The sequence below is a fragment of the Gopherus evgoodei genome, chromosome 9 (genome assembly GCF_007399415.2).
Source record: "Gopherus evgoodei ecotype Sinaloan lineage chromosome 9, rGopEvg1_v1.p, whole genome shotgun sequence".
In the NCBI taxonomy this organism is placed as follows: Eukaryota; Metazoa; Chordata; order Testudines; family Testudinidae; genus Gopherus; species Gopherus evgoodei.
Window position 1 is genome coordinate 46119759 of NC_044330.1, and position 20055 is coordinate 46139813.

General features: G+C 46.4%; 1 protein-coding gene across 9 annotated transcripts in view; it reads right to left on the minus strand.

Moving 5' to 3' along the window:
- ANKMY1 (ankyrin repeat and MYND domain containing 1) overlaps positions 1-20055 on the minus strand; it is a 64248-nt gene that overhangs the window by 10368 nt on the left and 33825 nt on the right. For 8 of the 9 annotated variants that reach the window (XM_030575949.1, XM_030575950.1, XM_030575946.1 and 5 more), the window contains 5 exons: positions 18494-18601; positions 15620-15751; positions 12971-13084; positions 11423-11588; positions 10363-10447 (listed from right to left, as the gene is read on the minus strand). In XM_030575949.1, coding sequence (XP_030431809.1) covers positions 10363-10447; positions 11423-11588; positions 12971-13084; positions 15620-15751; positions 18494-18601 — 605 coding nt within the window. The remainder of the gene's footprint in view (positions 1-10362; positions 10448-11422; positions 11589-12970; positions 13085-15619; positions 15752-18493; positions 18602-20055) is intronic. The other variant, XM_030575947.1, reaches the window with a different exon arrangement.

The window sequence follows — 20055 nt, forward strand, 5'->3', positions numbered from 1 at the left end:
TTTACAGCACTGATTTCCTTGACAGTATTTGGATGTCTCACCCTGCTTAGCTTGTGAGATTTGACAAGATAAAAGAGGGTTACCTTATCCATAACTGGTGTTCTTCAAGATGTATTGCTCATGTCTATTCCACAGTAGGTGTGTGTGCTCGCCGCGTGCACTGGTGTCAGAAGTTTTTCCCCTAGCAGTACCCATAGGGGAACGCCCCAGCAAACCCTGGAGTGGCACCTCCATGGCCCACCCTGAGTTCCTTCTTGCCAGACAACTCTGACAGAGGGGAAAGAGGGTGGGATGTGGAATAGACACGAGCAACACATCTCGAAGAACACCAGTTACAGAAAAGGTAACTGTCTTTTCTTCTGTGAGTGATTGCTCATGTGTATTCCACAATAGGTGATTCCAAGCTATATCTGCTGGAGGTGGTAAGGAGTTCACAAATTCTCGGGACGGAGCACTGCCCTGCCAAACCCAGCATCCTCCCTGGTGTGGGAGACGATCACATAATGCGAGGTGACCGTGTGAACTGAAGACCATGTAGCAGCCCTACAAATGTCCTGGATGGGGACGTGGGCCAAAAAGGCAGCTGACAAGGTTTGCACCCAAGTCGAGTGCCCCTTCACAATAGATGGCGAAAGGATTCCCACCAGGTCATAACAGGTACGGACACACAAAGTGATCCAGTTGGAGAGCCACTGAGTGGAGATCGGCCAACCTTTCATGCGCGCATCAAAGGCGATGAACAGTTGCGAGGACTTTCTGAACAGCTTAGTCCACTCCAGATAGAAAGCCAGAGCCTGTCTCATATCCAGCATGTGGAGACGGCGCTCCTCATTGGACGTGTGTGGCTTAGGCCAGAGGACCGGTAGAAAAATGTCCTGACCCATGTGACAGGCAGAGACCACCTTCAGGAGGAATGAAGGGTGTGGGCAGAGCTGAACCTTATCCTTATGAAACACCACATACGGGGACTCAGAGGTCAGGGCCCTGAGCTCCGAGACCTGCCTGGCCAACATGATCGCAACCAGGAAGGCAACCTTCCATGAGAGGTGTGACCAGGAGCACATGGCTAGTGGCTCAAACGGGTCCTGTGAGATGAGCCAACACCAGGTTTAGGTCCCACTGCGACACTGGAGGCCTAACATACAGGAAGAGATGACCCCTTAAGGAATCGGCCAGTCATAGTGTGGGAGAATACCATGTGGCCCTGCACCGGTGGATGGAAGGCTGATATGGCCACCAGGTGCACCTTGCCTGACAAGGGTGCCAAGATCAGAGCAGCCACCGGGGAAACGCCCCATTCGTCCGCCCATCTGGAAAACAAAGACCATTTTGTCAAGTAGGCTCGGTGCATGGAGGGCTCCCTGCTTTCTAGGAGGACGCGTTGAACCCCTTCTGAGCATGTCCATTCCTCCCTACCTAACCACTGAGCAGCCACGCCGTGAGCTGGAGTGCTGCTAGGCTGGGGTGGAGGAGGCGGCTCTGGTCCTGGGAGAGCAGGTCTGGGCTGGACAGCAATGGCCACAGTGGGGTGACCGCCACGCCCATGAGGGTCCCATACCAATGCTGCCTGGGCCATGCCGGGGTAATCAGAAGGACCAAGGCCTTGTCCATCTTTATCTTTTCCAGGACCTTGCCGATCAGCGGGAATTGGGGAAAGGCATAGAGAAACTGGCCTGACCAGGACAGGAGGAAGGCATCGGCTTCACGCAGCGCACAGTCAACTTGTGGAACTCCTTACCTGAGGAGGTTGTGAAGGCTAGGACTATAACAGCGTTTAAAAGAGAACTGGATAAATTCATGGTGGTTAAGTCCATTAATGGCTATTAGCCAGGATGAGTAAGGAATGGTGTCCCTAGCCTCTGTTTGTCAGAGGATGGAGATGGATGACAGGAGAGAGATCACTTGATTATTGCCTATTAGGTACACTCCCTCTGGGGCACCTGGCATTGGCCACTGTCGGTAGACAGGATACTGGGCTAAATGGATCTTTGGTCTGACCTGGTACAGCCGTTCTTATCTTCTTATTCCAGCCCCACCCGGAGCAGAACCAGGGACAGCAACGGTCCTGCCGAGTTGCAAACAGGTTCACCTGGGGAATTCCCCACACTCAGAAAAGTCTGTGCACCACCTCTGGGTGGAGAGACTACTTGTGCTGAGAGAAGTTCCTGCTCAAGCGATCCTCTCGCACGTTCCAGGCACCCGGCAGGTGGAAGGCCTGTAGGCAGATGTCTTGGGCTATACAAAAATCCCACAGCCTGAGGACTTTGCAGCAGAGGGCAGAGGATTGGGCCCCATCTTGCCTGTTGATGTAGAACATCGAGACCGTGTTGTCCGTGAGGACCCTGACCACCCAGCCCTTCAGGTGCGAGCAGAAGCCCATGCACGCCCGCCGTACTTCCCTGAGCTCCTTGACATTTATGTGGAGGGTCAGATCCTGAGCTGACCACAGACCCTGAACATTCCCCACATGGGCCCCCCATCCCAGGTCCAATGCATCGGACACCATTTCCAGCAACAGGGCCCTGCCCATGAATGGGACCCCTTGAAGCATGTTTCTCAGGGAGGACCACCACTATAGAGAGGCAATCACTGGTTCGGGTACCATGAGGACTTTGTCCATCCTGTCCCTGGCCTGGGAGAACTCTGAGGCCAACCAGAGCTGGAGGGGCCTCATCCCAAGCCTGGTGTGATGGACCACATAAGTGCACGCTGAGATATGACCCAAGAAGTGGAGGCACAATTTGGCTGTTGTCACCGGAAACTTTGTCCCGTGTCGATGAGCCCCTTCAGGGTCTCGAACCTGTCCGGTAAGAAGGAGACTCTGGCCGACGAGCCATCCAGGACTGCCCTCATAAACTCTATGCACTGAACCGGGACTAACATGGACTTGGTGTTGTATGCCAACAGGTCCAAAGTGGTGCACGTCGACAGAAGGAGCGACGCGTGATCCCGCACCTGCGACCGGGAGCTGCCCTTGACCAATCAGTCATCCATATAGGAGAAGATCTGGACCCACCAGCGCCTGAGGTAGGCCACTACCATCAACATACATTTCGTGAATACCCTGGGGACAGTGGACAGGCCGAATGAGAGGACCGGAAATTGTTAGCGTTCCTGCCCCACCACAAAACTGAGGAAGCATTTGTGCCCCTCAAATACACGAATGTGGAAGTACATGTCCTGCAGATTGAGAGCGGCGTACCAGTCCCCGGGATACAGGAAGGGGATGATGGAGGTCACGCAGACCATGCAGAACTTGTGCTTCACCATGTACTGGTTCAGGCCTCGCACGTCCAAGATGGGCCTGAGCCCCCCTTTGGCCTTCAGGATAAGGAAATAGCAGGAATAGTACCACTTGTCTTTGAACTCCCCGGATACCACTTCCACCACTCCTAGGCCCAGGAGCCGCCCCACCTCCTGCTCAAGCAGAGCCTTGTGCGAGGGGTCTCCCAGGAGGGATGAGGGCAGGGGGTGATTGGGCAGGGAGGAAGTAAACTGGAGGGTGTAACCCCGGGAGATGGTGTTGAGGACCCATTAGTCCAAGGTCCGCTGTGACCACTCCAGGACGAAAGCACACAACCAACTGGAGAAGGGAATTTTTATTGAGGGTGGATCCTGACGAGAACTGGCAGGGTGTCCCTAGGCATCCTGTCAAAACCACCTTTTCCCCACCTGCTTGCCCTTGGAGGACCCAGGTTGAGGGCCAGGCTGAGACTGCCTCTGTGGGTGCCTCTTATAGTCCTTCGACTTCACACCATATCATAACCTATTCCCAGATTTGGACCTTAGCGTCCAAAATATGGGTGTTAGCATGAAAACCTCCAAGCTTAGTTACCAGCTTGGACCTGGTAAAGCTGCCACCACCCAAAAAATTAGAGTGTTTTGGGGCACTCTGGTCCCACCAACAACCTTCCCTGGGGACCCCAAGACCCAAATTCCTTGAGTCTCACAACAAAGGGGAATAAACCATTTCCCTTCCCCCCTCCAGGTGTTCCCTCCCTGGGTTCCTGGAGAGATATACAGAAGCAAGCTCCGTGAATCTAAACAGAGGGATTCCACCCTCCCTATTTCCAGTCCTGGAAAACAGAAGTACCGATATAGCTAATCTCTCTTCCACCCCCCCTTCACCCAGAGGGAATGCAAAGTCAGGCTAGTAAATCTAACACACACAGATTTCCCCCTGACTTCTTCCTCCCACCAATTCCCTGACGAGCTACAGACTCAATTCCCTGGAGTTCCCCACTAAAGAAAAACTCCAACAGGTCTTAAAAAGAAAGCTTTATATGAAAAGAAAGAAAAATACATAAAAATGGTCTCTGTATAAGGTGACAAATACTGGGTCAATTGCTTAAAAGAAATATGAATAAACAGCCTTATTCAAAAAGAATACAATTCAGAACACTCCAGCAACTACACACATGTAAATTAAAAAAAAACCAAACATATAAACCACTGTCTTATCTTTTTGTACTCACAACTTGGAAACAGAAGATTAGAAAGCCAGGAGATAGAAAATCCTTCCCATAGCCGAGAGGGACAGACACAAGACAAAGAACTCAGACACAAACTTCCCTTCACCCAGATTTTAAAAAGTCTTGTTCCTGATTGGTCCTCCGGTCAGGTGTTTCAGGTTACTTCTTTCCAGGTGAAAGAGACATTAACCCTTAGCTATCTGTTTATGACAACTTCTTATAAGCGGCCTTGTATTTTGGGTGGGTGGCCTGAGTGGCAGTCTGCTGCGGCTTGAACTTAGGTTTAGCCGGAGTCGGAACATAGAGACCCTGTCAAGGTATTTTTCCCACTTTGAACTTTAGCATCCAAAAAGTGGGGACCTGCATGTACCCTTCTAAGCTTAATTCCTAGCTTAGATCTGATAGTGCTGCCACCAACCAGAAATTCCAGTGTCTGGTACACTCCCTGTTCCCCCAAAACCTTCCCTGGGGGACCCAGGACACAAACCCCTTGGGTCTTAAAACAAGGAGAAATAAACCATTCCCCCTCCCAGACTTTCCCCACCCTGGGTTACCATGAGAGGCTACACTGATCCCAACTCCTTGGATCTTAAAACAGAGAGGAATTAACCTTCCCCCCACCTCCTTTCCCCCCACCAATCCCCTGGTGAGTTTAGACCCAGTCCCCTTAGGTCTTAAACAAGGAAAAAAATCATCAGGTTCTTAAAAAAGAAAGCTTTTAATTAAAGAAAGAAAAAGTAAAAATTATCTCTGTAAAACCAGGATGGAAAATGTTTACAGGGTCTTCAGCTTATATAGACTAGAGGGACTCCCTCCCCCTTAGCCTAAGATGCAAGTTACAGCAAACAGAAGTAAAAATTCTTCCAGCAAAATACACATTCACAAGTTAACAAAACAACCATAAGACTAATCTGCCTTTTCTAGCTAGTACTTACTATTTTGAACATGAGACTGTTTCAGAAAGATTGGAGAAAGACCTGGTTGCACGTCGCCCTTCTTAGCCCCAAGAGCGAACAACCAACAAAAACAAACAGCACAAACAAAGACTTCCCTCCACCGAGATTTGAAAGTATCTTGTCCCCCGATTGGTCCTCTGGTCACGTGTCAGCCAGGTTCACTGAGCTTCTTAACCCTTTACAGGTAAAAGAGACATTAACCCTTAACTATCTGTTTATGACAGACCCAGAGTCTGGAGAGTCATGCGGGAGTCTTTCAGGCCATGCAGCTTTGTATCGTTTGTTCCACAAACAAAACTTTGCCGTCAAATGGGAGGTCCTGCAGGGAGGTCTGCACCTCACTAGACAGCCCAGAAAGCAGGAGCCACGATGCCCTTCTCATGGACACCGTGGAGGCCATGGACCATGTGGCCATGTCCGCCACATCCGAAGCTGCCTGCAAGGTTGCCATGGCAGTTCCTGTACCCTCCTCCACCAGCACTTTGAATTCCTTCCTCCTGCACTCCTGGAGAGAGTACTCAAACCTGGGCAGGGAGCCCCACAGATTGAACTCATACTGGCCCAGGAGATCCTGATAGTTCGCCACCTGTAACTGGAAACTTGAGGATGAATAAAGCTTCCTTCCAAAAGAGTCCAGCCTCTGTGAATCTTTATTTTTCAGGGTAGGGGCTGGCTGGTCCTGCCACTCCCTGTGGTTGACCAACTCAACCACCAGGGAGTTAGGAGCAGGGTGAGTGTATAAGTACTTGTGTCCCTTGGCAGGTACAAAATACTTGCATTCCGGCCTCTTAGAGATGGGGGCCAATGAGACCGGTGTTTGTCACAGGGCATTTGAAATTTTTGCCACCCCTTCATGGAGAGGACAGCAGATTAAACAGTGAGTCCAAGGGCTCCTCCATCTCCTCTGCTTGGAGGTGGAGGCTTGATGCCACCCTTTTTAAGAGTTCTTGGTGGGCTTTAAAGTCCTCCTGCGGGATGGAGGGAGGCTGGGCCATAATCGCCTCATCCGGGGAGGGCGAGGAGGTCGGCGAGGTACTTTGAGTGTCCACCGGCACCAGAGGGTCCACCACCTGGTCGGTCTCCAGGCACAGTGCCGAGGATGTACGTCCCACCAACTGCTTCCTCGGAGGTCTGGAGAGGGAGGCTGATGGTCCTTCTGCGGCTCCAGCCACCGAGTGAGCCACCACCAGGGGCTGCGTCGGGAGCCACAGTGCCCACTGGTACCATTGGGCCGGCCACGGGGCCCAGTGCCACTGTACCTGCTGTGGCACCAGCAGAGCCGGTTGTTCAGCCTGGCTGGCCTAGCCCATCGATGGCTGACTACGAAGGAAGGCCAGGCTGACATACAACCTGACGCTGTCCCAGACCGGGAGAAGCAGCGATGCCGGGAGCGATGCCGCCCATGGGACCGCGATCCCAATGTGGAGGACCAGTACCATCAGTAATAGCTGTTCCGCGATTGGCTCCGACGGGCAGACCCGTGACAGTGGGATGCCAGCGATCAATGCCCGGAGCTGTGGAGGTGGTGCCATGGCAGGGTCCTGGAGCAGGATGCCAAATGGGAACGACATTGACATCCGTGCCATGACTGGCTGCGACAACCCCTCCGAGACGAGGACCTTTGGTGTTGTCTGCCTCGGTCCCATCAGTGTTCGTTCCTTGAGGCGGAGCGATGCCGAGAATCTCAGTCAGACAGAATCCACCCAGATAGCCTGGTGAGTGTCAAGGGCGATCCAGGTGGACTTTGCCCTGAACAGTCACTAGGTGGTGAACAGCATCGGGAATGTTCCCTCAACTGAAACCAGTACCAAGCCAGGAGCGACTGTGGAGATCCCAGCGGCAGCTTGCCTCTGGAGCACGGGGCCAACATCAGCAGTATTCCTGGTGCAGTCATGGACATAACAACTCGGGCCACCTGCAGAGCCTCCAGCGTGGAGGGCATCCAGACATTCAGGGAAGCCTGCTCTGAATGGGCCAGGGTACTCTGGACTGCTCGTCATGGGTCTAGTCTCTGTCCTAGGTTTACTCTGGTGCTGTGGCAAAGAAGGCCTCTTTCTAGCCTTCTTGGCATGCCCCCCGGACATGCCCCAATAGGTCAATGGCGCTGAAGGGTCACTGCGCACCAACACTGCGGTGCCTGGTGCTGACTCGAAGCAGGGCACTGGAGCCAGGGTCAGCGCCGACTCCATCAGAATAGTCCGGAGCCTAATGTCCCTTTCTTTCTTGGTCAGAGGCTTAAACAACTTGCAAATCTTGCAATGATCACTGAGATGGGTTTCTCCCAAACAGCGCAGATAGTCCACGTGCAGATCACTCAGCGGCACAGATCACCTACAAGTGTCGCACAACTTAAAACCCAGGGCATGGGGCATGCCCCAGCCCAGGTGCTCTAAGTAAACTAAATTAACTAAACTAACTAACTAACTACAGGTATCACACACTGAACGAACAAGCAGTTTTGGGGACGAACTACAGCAAATCTGGAGCAGAGCAGTTCCAAAGCACCTTCACTGGCAGCAAGAAGGAACTGAGGGTCGAGGGAGCACACAGCGCCCTTTATACCGTGCCATGGAGGCACCACTCGAGGCATCACTGGGGCACTCCCCTACAGGTACTGCTAGGGGAAAAACTTCCAGCACCGCTGCATGTGGTGAGGATGCACACCTATTGTGAAATACACATGAGCAACCACTCAAAGAACAGCTCAAGATATGGTTTACAGGCTAGCTAATGTAGGTATTCATTGTACACGATAAAGCACCACAAGGATTAATATAATTTTCAAGTATTTCAGTGCCTCTTAGCTTTTCATTAACTGTTTCTAAAGGCAATACTGGATGCAATGGGATCCTCTAACATCTTTGGCATTGAGGGCTTTGATTCTTATGCATTTCTGGCAGTGTATCATGGACTCTATTAGTGTCTTTCTTCAGTGTCAGCATCGTCAATACAATCAATACTGTTAACAAAATGGCACAGCTGGGGGAAAAAGATCTAAGCAAGCCCCTGAAGTATTAATATGAATATTCCCAGCCAGCATCCATTCTGTAATCTTGGGGATCAAGGGAAACTTGGAAACATAATAAAGTAATATATTCTGGAATAAGCAACAAATAATTTTAGCTTCCATTTTCCATCCCACCAGGGCTCCAACTAATTCTTCCCATTCTCTTCTAACAAACATAGTTCCATTTATCATTCCCTGTGAACTGTGCAGGTTTATCTCCATTGTTATTGTAACCCACACATCCCCTGGGTGTGGTTTTCCGTCCCATCTAGTGGCACTGAGACGTGAGAGTGAGTGTCTGCTCTACAGCCTTAGCTAATAGGCAGATGGCTTTTAGCTCATGCGGTAGAGGCTCATGCACTAAACTCCAGAGGTCCCAGATTCAATCCCACCCGCCAACAACCGGAGTGTGTCAGTGTTACATTAACACCACTTGACCCAGAGCTTTTCTGCAACAGTTAGTTAGGTAACAACACAAAACCCAAAGTCAGAACTGCCATGTAAGGGAAACGTTGAATCCTTTATTGATCACAGACCTAGATTATATCCATTAATGTGTTTAATGAGCCTAAAATAAAAGTATTAAAAATTGTAAATGCTGGTAGATTGACATTTGTAAATTCCTAAACTACTTCTATTTCCTTCCCATCTCACATTAGGGACTACAATTCCTAAATAATTATGGGTCCAATAATTATGTGTCCATATTAGCCACATAAATTATGTACCTATCTGGTTTAAAAATCTAGCCCTGTATCTTCAGTTCAGTTTGGAAGAAATATTGGGGCAGGGCATCGGAGATTAGGGTCAGGACTTCAGAATTTTATGTATTTCGCTTTACCAACATGCAGGATAAGAACATGCACAGCCAAGTAAATAGCCTATACCAGTGTTTCCCAAACTTGGGACGCCACTTGTGTAGGGAAAGCCCCTGGTGGGCCAGGCCAGTTTGTTTACCTGCCGCGTCCACGGGTCCAGCTGATCACGGTTCCCACTGGCCGCAGTTCGTCGCTCCAGGCCAATGGGAGCTGCTGGAAGTGGCGGCCAGTACGTCCCTCGGCCTGCACCACTTCCAACACCACCCATTGGCCTTAAGCGGCGAACAGCGGCCAATGGGAGCTGCAATCAGCCAGACCTGCGGACATGGCAGGTAAACAAACCAGCCCAGCCCATCAGGAGCTTTCCCTAGACAAGTGGCGTCCCAAGTTTGGGAAACACGACCTATACTAACACACAAACACAACGGCCACCATCAAAAAGGAATCTATTATACACAGATAAAAGACAGTGCTATCCAGGACAGTACACTATTTTCCCGATACCAATGTATGGTAACTGGTGGCACTGGCTTTTTTTAATTTTAACCACTGTACATAATGTTGCGCACGTATTATGGAACTGAAGTAGTAACTTTCTCGCTAAGGCCCTGATCCTGCAATGTGAAACTTAGGGGGAAACCCCTGTACAGATGAAGTCCTCAATGAAGCTCTGAGTGGGCAAGAGGATCTGCCCATGCAGATCAGATTGCAAGGTTGGCCGTGAGTCTACGTTTGTAAGAGTTTTGACTCAACTTTAGACTTTGTAAAAAGATCTCTGCAGATGGCTACATCAAATGCTTTGTGCTTGGCCACAGGAGAATTTGTCTGAGGTTAGACTGGCTTCTGCTGAATTACTAGGCTCTGAATATAAATGACCAATCTGTCAACAACCAGAAAATTGCAACATCTTTGTCCATTCACCGTGGCTAACTTCAGAGCAGGGGAAGATAATTTTAGCTGCTGAAAAGTGGATAGATTGAAGAAGTGAGGGGAAAGTCAGAGAGGCCAGAGAAGGGGTGCTGACGACAGTGGTCCAGGTGAGGCAGAGCCATGAAGTGATATATTTGGCTAAGAATTATAAGTGTTTGTGTTCAGCATCTTTATCGTACCTCGCTTCCTCCCGTGGTAGCATTACTGCAGCACGCTTGTCCACACGTTTCCTTCTAGCTGAGGGAGCACGAGAACTTGCATCTACTGTACCAACATGTAAAAGAGAAAATTAGACCTCACGGTTAGAGTCTATGAATAAGCATGCTGGTCACTAGGGCCACTTCCATTAAAACTGCATTCAGCCCGGTGGTGTGGTTATGTCACTAATGTACCCATTGGCCAACATCTGACTCTCTAGCCCACGCTGGTTATTATGGAGGCCAGAACAGTTTCTTCTTGAAATGGAAGTTACAGAAAACACTATCATACATTTAAAAAAAAAATCCTAAGTAATGTTCAGTGTCCTACTCCATATTTTGGATATCCCTCATTGTGAGTCCATAAAATATCTTGAAGACTAGGGTCACGTGCTGGGATTCAGTGAAATGAGAACTATGTGACACCCACAGATAAATATATTGCAGATTTTCATTGCTCCCTGAGAACAAGAGAGGGGCTTGTCTCAGATTTTTAAATTAAAATGTTTTAAGATAAGCATTTCAAAGGCTAGCAATATACCCGCAGTCTACATATGGGGAAACTGAGGTACAGAGAGGTTAACAGATTTTTAAGGACAGAAAGGATCATTATGATTATTATGACCTCCTGCATAACACAAGCCATAGAATTTCAGGTTATGTGAATTGCGGAAAGTAACAATCCCACACTAAAATTCACTTATCATATTTTAGGTAATCTCTAGAGGCAGGATTATCTTGTGCTTGAAAAACAGGTATCAGAGACAGATGAAGGTTCTATGCCTGGCACTGCCACAGATTTGAGAAAGACCTTGAGCAAATCACTTAACCTCAGTGTACTTAGCTGTGTCCCTAGCTATAAAAGGAGAATGGCATACACTCACTCTAGAAGGGCAATGGGATTTTGTAAAGCACCAAGATCCCTGAATGAATCATCATTAGGGGCTATAATTTAATCCCACATCATAGGAACCCACAAGTGTAAATCCCCATACACCGTTATACAACATTTACATGGACTGGAGGTTTAGCTTGAACTTACATTTCCTGGATTTCCGAAGTTCTTCTCTATCCCATTCTCTCTCTTTCAAGATAACACACTCGCGAAGCCGGTCACTAATGTACTCTAGCAGCTCCCTGCGTGCATTGAAAATCTCTCGTTCTGGCGGCAATAATGCGTGGTATGGAGTATGTGCTATCTTCTTATCCTGCAACACACAATTCGTACACAATAGGAGGTAGGGAATAGACATCTAACATGGCAAACATGTGCTTCCATATTATTCTTAGCAAGAAGTAAACCTGACTAGATGAAGGGATGCCCAACCCAGATGTAATAATGTATAGTACCATATCAGCTCTGTTAAATACTAAGTAGCAGTTTCAACCTATGCCAAAGGACAGAATCCCCTTTCCTCCCCGAACACCTGCCATTTTTACACAACACAGTGGTGCAAACTGGAACATAACATTTTAAAACAATCACATTCAATATTTTGTCCTATTTTTGTTAGCTGCTGCTCTTCTGATTGGGCAGGACTCCCTCAGAGGAGGAGAAGCAGACCAGTGCTCTGAGGTGGTACAGAGACTCCCCTGATTGATGTATTTTGCCTGATTGCTTGATTGATGTATTTTGCTCACCAGATTTGGGATCAGGAAGCAATTTTCCCCTGGGTTTTTGGTTTGTTTGTTTTTTGCCTTCCTCTGCAACATGGGGGTATGAATTGTGCACTCGGATCCTGTGGACATATTTCACCACAACAATTCCCTGCCACTGCAGGGCCCCTTTGGTGGCACCTTAATCCGTTCTGATGACTAATAAGCTTTAGTTTAACTGATGTCAACACACTCAACATAGGTGAAATTTAATGCCCTGTGAGGCAGGAGGTCAGGCTAGATGATCTAATAGTCCCTTTTGGTCTTAAATGCTATAAAACTATGATGAATCAAGCCAGCAGTGTTTCTAAACAGAAATTATCTCAAAGTTTTCCAAGAAGCATCAGCTGCTCTTTAAAGCAAATATGTCCAGAGAAAGCAGAATTTCTGAATCTGGCAAATAATTAAGCACATTTTATGTTAAGGTTCCTTTCATAAGGGTTAATAAATTTTAATATATTTTACAGTTAATCCATTGTGCTAGATTCTTCTAAAGTTCAACCAGTCAATAAGTTGCCTACAGTCATAATTTATAACCATGTATAACACTTTTTACTTATGTGCTGCTCACCATCAATAATATATACTACTCATGTCTGTAACATGCTTATAACATCTATCAATCATTCATTAACTCTTTATAAACCACCTATAAATGGAATCTTAATATAAAGTGTGACCAAATCATTTCTTTCCCATGGCAGAACTACCAGGGCTTTTAAGACCTCTGTCACCCTTATAGGGGTTAAAGTTTAGTGGTGAACGGAATGAGTCTCAAGACAACTGGACAAAAGAGAGTCTGCTGGTGCTTTCAGCATCTACCCCGACAAAGTGACAGATGTAGAACTGGAAAATCTGGTTGTCTCTATTTGTGGATCTGAAGAACATGATTAATATTAACATTAATTTTAAATTGTAGTGGTCAAAGAGATACCTGAAAGTATTTATAATATGCATAGTCTACTACAGTTCCCACTGCAGTCCTCCTCCCTTGGCTAAGAGTAATTGGCATCAACATATCTGCACCAGCCTCAATTAGCTTATCAATCTGGAGAAAGAAAAACAAAATGCAAAACAACAAAACTGAAAAATATTATAAAATTGTTATCTCCTGTTATAATTAAACTGAAAGGACTGTTCGCCGGACTCTTGTCTCTACTTGTAGGAATGCAACTCTGTAAGAACACAACTGAGTGCATGCTTTCTTCACATAAACCCCTGGGTGTGCATGTGAAAGATTCTAACTATGAGTTTTCACATGTCCAGAAAGGTTTTGCACGTGAAAAATTCCAACACCCATGTCAGCAATCATGACCCTGATCTTCAGGGATATTAATCTCACCCAATCCCCACTTCTGTTCAGGCATCTATGGAAATACTTTTTCATTCTCATTGTTTATCTGTAATCCTCAATGTTACAATATATTATTTCAGGCAAAACCCACAGTAAAATATATACATTTCCAGACATGCGGATCAGGACTATACTAAGAATATGGCTTGCATTAGTCTCGTATGCAAGGGATTCAGGGGAGCCCACAATTCATCTGCATTTTTATTGTCCACCATATCCTGCTTGTGATATGACAACTGGCTGCTGTAAAAATGATTATAGCATCAAACAATTATGACTGCAAGAGAGGCCGACATCAGAAAGGTGGAATTCCTGCTTGTAGTGAGGCAATGTGGCTCCCCTCCAGCCCAGAGGAGGAAAAGCCCAGCCGGAGGCCAGAGTGGGCAGAGCTAAGGAGGTCTGAGCCCGCCCCTCAAAGGGTCAGGCGCCGACCTGGAACTATAAAGGCCAGCCCTCAGAGCTCAGTCAGGCCCCAGCAGCCGGAGAGAGCAGATGTCCCTCAGGGAGCTTGAGACTGGGAAATTCCTGCGACCCAGGCCAGCCGCCCAGACTGGCCTAAGCTACCCCGCGCCCGCTACCCGGAGGAGCCGCCGGAGCTACCCCGCGCCTGACTATCCGGAGGAGCCGCCGGAGCTACCCTGGCCCGACTATCCTGAGGAACTCCCGGACCTACCACCCAGCCCCGGCCGCGACGAGCCCATGCTCCTGGACCCTGCAGAGGCCGATGTCAGGACCAAGGTAGGTCCCGAGGGGGAGCTCAGAAGTAGTCCGGGGGCAGCTGACCCCAGTCTGGCTGCAGCCTTACCGGAACCTATGTCAGTGTGCTGTGGCCAGGATCCCCACTGACTGAGCAGCGGATCCTTAGCCGCTGCTAGGGCCCCGGGCTGGGATGCAGTGGAGTGGGAGGGCCTGCATCCCCCCTGCCACCCTATTCTGGGGTGGCAGACTCCCCCCTCTCCCTGGCCTGAGGAGGCCAAAACACAGTGTTTGCTGCCCCCCCCCCCCCGACCTAGGGCCAGGCCTTAACTGTTATTGTTGCTCAGCCCTGCCTAAGGGCCTGAGCTTCCTGACTCAATGTTTGCTGCCCCGCCCTGACCTAGGGCCAGAGCCTTAACGGTTATTGTTGCTCAGCCCTGCCCAAGGTCCTGAGCTTCCTGACTCAGTGTTTGCTGCCCGCCCTGACCTAGGGCCAGGCCTTAAACTGTTATTGTTGCTCAGCCCTGCCCAAGGGCCTGAGCCCCTTGCCCCACAGGGCCGGCGATTGTCACGAGGACTGCTGGACTAGTTTCCCGGACCCACCAGGGCATAGTGGGCCGGTGTGGCTCCCCTCATCCCCCCGGAGAGGGTCGAGCCCCGGCTGCACTCGTGTACACTGCTAGAGAACAAGGGATAAAGAAATACAGTGAATGGTACACAGAACTGTACTTATGTAGTTGCAGATTTTTGTTGAGTTTCAGAAGTGTCAGCGAGGATGAGTCACCTCCCAAATTCTGGTTTTATTTGGTTAGCTTCCCCTTGTTTTCCCCCTCCACCTTAGGAAGCACAAAAAACAATCATCAAAGAACAAAACTAACCTCTTTCCCTAAGGCCTTGTCTACACTGGGAATTTGCTCCAAGCAGTGATTTGCACCACTTGATTTTAACTTCGCTTAAACTGGATTAAGCTCAACTAGTGCAGACTGTAGCTGTCTTTCCCTAATTCTGGGTTTGCACTGGCTATGCTTTTGGCTAGAACTGGGGAAAATCCCTGAGGTAGATAAGGCCTAACACTCTCCTGGATCTTGTCCACACTGAGAAAATGCATCAAGTCAACTGACATGATTTTAGTGACAGTGTTAAACACAATTTACACCTTAGCGTGACAAGGACAGCTGCATTTTAAAATCTGATAGTTACTTGCAGTGAACCCTGGATGTGGGAGGGGACCCAAGGTTAACCAGTCACCTGCCATATTTCAAACATGACTTGCCCCTCTGTACAGTAGGCAAGTTACTCCATGCTAGTTAAAACATGTTAACATGTTTTCCAGCACAGATCATTTTCCCAGCACAGACTCAGATACAGAAACAAAAGGAACTGGCAGTTGAATCGAGTTACTAAGAAAAAAACCTGCATCACTGAAAGTTACTAGGAGAGACAACTGAATCACAAAGAGGAACCAAAATTCAAAACACTTGCTGAAAAAGTTAATTGGAAAACTAAAGTCAAAAACAATGTATGTTTTCTTACCAATAAAATCCTGTTTGATAGGGTCCTCTTCTGTTCATATGTAGTGTTGACAGCAGCACAAAGGGCACTACCTATATCGTTGCTTAATGGAAGATTGGGGTCGGCTCCATATGCTAAGAGTTCTATCACTGACTGCAAACAGGCATAGTTAAATATGAGAAATCAATGAATGATGATGTCATCTTAGACAGTTTTACAGCAGGACTATGAGATCCAAAATGTACAACGATAGCTGTGTCGATACTTTACAGTGTTTAAAATAATATATCTGGAATGCACGCTAGTATTTTTCAGTAACTTAAAGGCATAAAGTAATAACAGCTAAATATTGGCCTATTAGAATAATTTTTGCACTTGCTTTGTATTGCATTTTTAGCACAATAAAAATCATAGATCCCTACTGAACAGCCATGTGTCTACTGCTTCATTGTGTAGTGTTAAAAACGTCATCTGCTGTTATGCTTTTCTAAAATACTAAGCCTGTGCTCTACCAGAAAAACAGAATGACACAGGCTGTACATTTGTGGCCTGTTGGGCCATTACTGCACCAGACAGATTCATAAAACTCCACGACTTAGACTTCAGATGTTTCAAACATGAGACTGAATTCTGTTATTTTAACCCAAACAACAGCTGCTGTTATCCCAGAGCAGCAGCTCTTCCTAAGCCAAAGATGTCTAACAGGCCCCTTCTATTAAACTATTTTCTCTTTAGTGATCAGTGCAAGACTCCCACAAACCCATTCTTGGACAATCAAAGATGTCTTGAGAAAAGCCTGGGTCGGACTCTCTATCCATGGGCTTTGGTACACTGCATGGACTGAGAGATCAGGGATACCATACCTTGAGCTGAATGAGGCCAGTTAATCAAGCATGATTTTTGCTGAGTTCATGTTATCTATCACATAGCACCTCCCTCTCTGTCTTCTAAGTGGTTATAAATACCACTTTATCAATTGGCTTAGCAGTGTATTGTAATTAAACTTGTTGCTCCATAATTCCCTGGATCACCTGATTTCTTTTTATTTAAAGAGGGGAATTATGATAGATAATAAAATAATAATAAATGGTCCCTTGTGTCCACAAGGAGCTTCACCAATGTCAATAGGGCTCCATGCAGGCACAGGAATCTGTTCACCCAAAGCCAACGGCATGACGGAGGCCTAGGTTAGTTCTTTTCTAATCTTATGGGATCTTAGCTGTTCTCCCTGGAGTCTCAAACAAACATACAGCTCCTTCATAAATCAGTGTCTCCAATACTACTTTTCCTCCCTGAGAACTCAACTACATTGTACAGAGTAGTACTGTATTTGGATTTACATTTACTATGCTAACAAGTAGTGAAAAATACTGCCCACATGCAATGTGAGTGAGTGAATACTGCTATTATTAATGTATTCCGCATTGTAGATTAACCGGTTGTAAAGCACTGTGCACAATGTGCCAAAGAACTGGAGTCCAGATCCAAGAGCTATCTAGGTCATTACACGATCCTTACCAGCACAGCTAGCAAGCAATGGACTCAGTACAATATTAGCCCAGACAATAATTACAGTATAAACAAGTGCCATATAGACAATATGTGGCCATTCTACTTGGAAATAGCTAAAGGATGCTAACAAAGCCAAATACTTTTCAGTAGTTTCCTTTCTATTTCTTTGTGCATTTAATTAAAAAAAAAAAAATTCAAGCCAGGCAAAGTGATCTTCAGATGAGAATTTCCTACATTGTGCTTCAGGACTTACTTTAGCCCTTCTTATATTATTTCTATAAGACAGTAAAACCCAATTTCATTCCTTTTGTGAAGTTATTCAAAACTTTATGTTAAAATCTAAAAACTTTCCCTTTTCGTTTTATTGCAACTAACAGTTTATTTTATTAAGCAAGAAAATAAGGAGAAACAACCCCATCAGTGTACACCTCCTGGAGCAACTGTGGAATTTTTTAAGTATTGCCCTATTGTCTTTATTAAATGCAAAATTAATACATGTGCACTTTAAGGAGAGCAGATTTTAGTAGTACTAGTGCGATACTTATAAAATCACAGTCAGACCTCCAGTGAATCTGCTAGACTGGATTCTCGAGGCACAAAAGTCCCACAGCATGGACAATTATAATTGAATGCGTATTCTTACGATCCCAGGTTCAAATACACACTAATGGGAGCAGATGAGGAGGTGGGAGGATCCAGGTCAAAAGGAATCATCTATACAGTGGCTGAAATGTTCTCTCTAAAGCAGTTCTTAAAAGTGCTTACTTCCAAAGCAATTAATGCCTGGATAGTGCATCTATATGGAAATTTTATAAAGGGCATGCTCAGTACAGCATTTTCAGATGTTAGTAGTTTTGATCATTTCAAACCAAACTGTTTTAAATAGGAACTACATTACTGGATCAGACCAGTGAGCCATCTATTCCAATGTCAAGTCTCTGATAAGTGGAAAGCATTAGATGCGTCAGAAGGTACAAATAGTAACTTGGTGGACAGTTTCAGAACATTTGTAGAGGAAGATTCTTCCTAATCCCATCAGTTAGTGCTTGACTTAAACCCAAAAGTATGATGGTTTATGTTCTTTGTAATATTTTCAGGGTATCCTATAGTGTAAATGGATGTTTTCATGATCCATTTAGATGAATATTCCTTTCTGAATCCTGCTAAGCTCTTAGCCACCAATCCATAAAGAGAAATCCCCATTTAATACAGTGGAAAACTCAGGTTATGTCCATAGGGTTGAAAGAAAAGTAAATTTAGATACTTTCATTGGAAATAAACATGGGTCACTCCAACACACAAGCCATTTTGGCTCTATTGGGGAAGGAACCAAAGCAAAAATTAATCAAGTAAATAAAGAAAGAAGGAATTAATGATGCTCACCAAATCATTCCCACTGGCAATTGCCAGGGAAAGAGGTGAGTGGCCACTCCACAAGGTGTTAGGGTTTGCCTTATGAGTTAAGAGGAGGTGGACAACATCTCTGACATGCTGGATAGGGGGGAAAAAGGTAGAATTAGATCATAAAAAAGAAAATCAAGACATTAAGCTTATGAAAAACAACAGCATTAAACACTTGCTATAAACACATACAAATTTACAGTCAGGATACACCCCCCCCCCCCAAATCTGAACTCTGGGGTATAGATGTGGGGACCCACATGAAAGACCCCCTAAGCTTATCTTCTACCAGTTCAGGTTAAAACTCTTCCAAGGCACAGTTTTCTGCCTTGGACAGATATCTCTGCCATCACCAAGAGATTTTCACAAATATTCAGGGAAGGGTTACTTGGAATCCCTATCCCCCCAAAATATTCCCCTCAAGCCTCTTCACCCCCTTTCATAGACTCATAGACTTTAAGGTCAGAAGGGACCATTATGATCATCTAGTCTGACCTCCTGCACAATGCAGGCCACAGGGGAGGCTTGAGAATAAAATACCAACCAGTTGCCTTAGCAATGTGAGCACAGACCAACCCTTTGTCTAAGGACTTTGGAATCAAAGGATTCTTTTAAAAAAGGTAAACTTTATTAAAAAAGAAAGAAACATCTGAAAACTCAGGCTTTAGAGATTAAACATCAAAAATAACTTTCTTGGGTTTCAGCTTAAAGGTTACAAGCAAACAAAAGTACCTGGGGTTAGCACAGAGGAATCCACAAACCAAAATAACCAAAAAGGTTCCTAATCGCATCTGTCTTAACTTTTCCTGTGCTACTTACATATCTGGGGTTCCAAATAAGGAGCTTCTAGGTATGATGCTGATGATTTACCATACCTGGCTTAAAGCTTATAAGCTGCTGCCTTCCCCTCTCTCAGCCCGAAAGACAAAGAATCCCTCCCCCACAGCAGTTTTTCCAATTTGAAAGGGTACAGCCTGCCTATTGGTTCCCTGGTCAGGTGCCAACTCAGGTTAAGCTTCTCTTAACCCTTTACTGTTAAGGCAATTAGGGTACAGCTGCTAAGGAGGATTCTATAGCTACTGACTGGCTGGGTGTCCATAAAAGGGAGCTACCCCCCTCATTTATCACAATTACATAGAATAAATCATTTAAAAAGAACATTATTAAGGTTCCTTCTTTAACCCCCAAAAATTGGGAATTGCCAAAATTAAGGTTGTGTGTGCAACCTTAACTGGGCCTCCTTGTGCATACACATTAAAATTCAGTCTTTATTTATATGATCACATACTATTTTTATCATAGGATCCCAGCCTCATTCAGTGCACATGATGGACACATGGTAGAGATGAATTAGGGTTATGTAGTGAAGGAAACTGTTGTCTGTAAACTGTTGTCTGCCTCTTTTGTTGCAGAAATTGGAAGGTGTGTAGTGAAGGAGGCAGAAGATTGCAAGAAGAAAGGAGGGTCTCAAAATTAAGGCAGCTGAATGCTGCCCTGGAGAACTAGATTCTACCCCTGTCTCTGCCAGAAGGTTCCTATGTGAT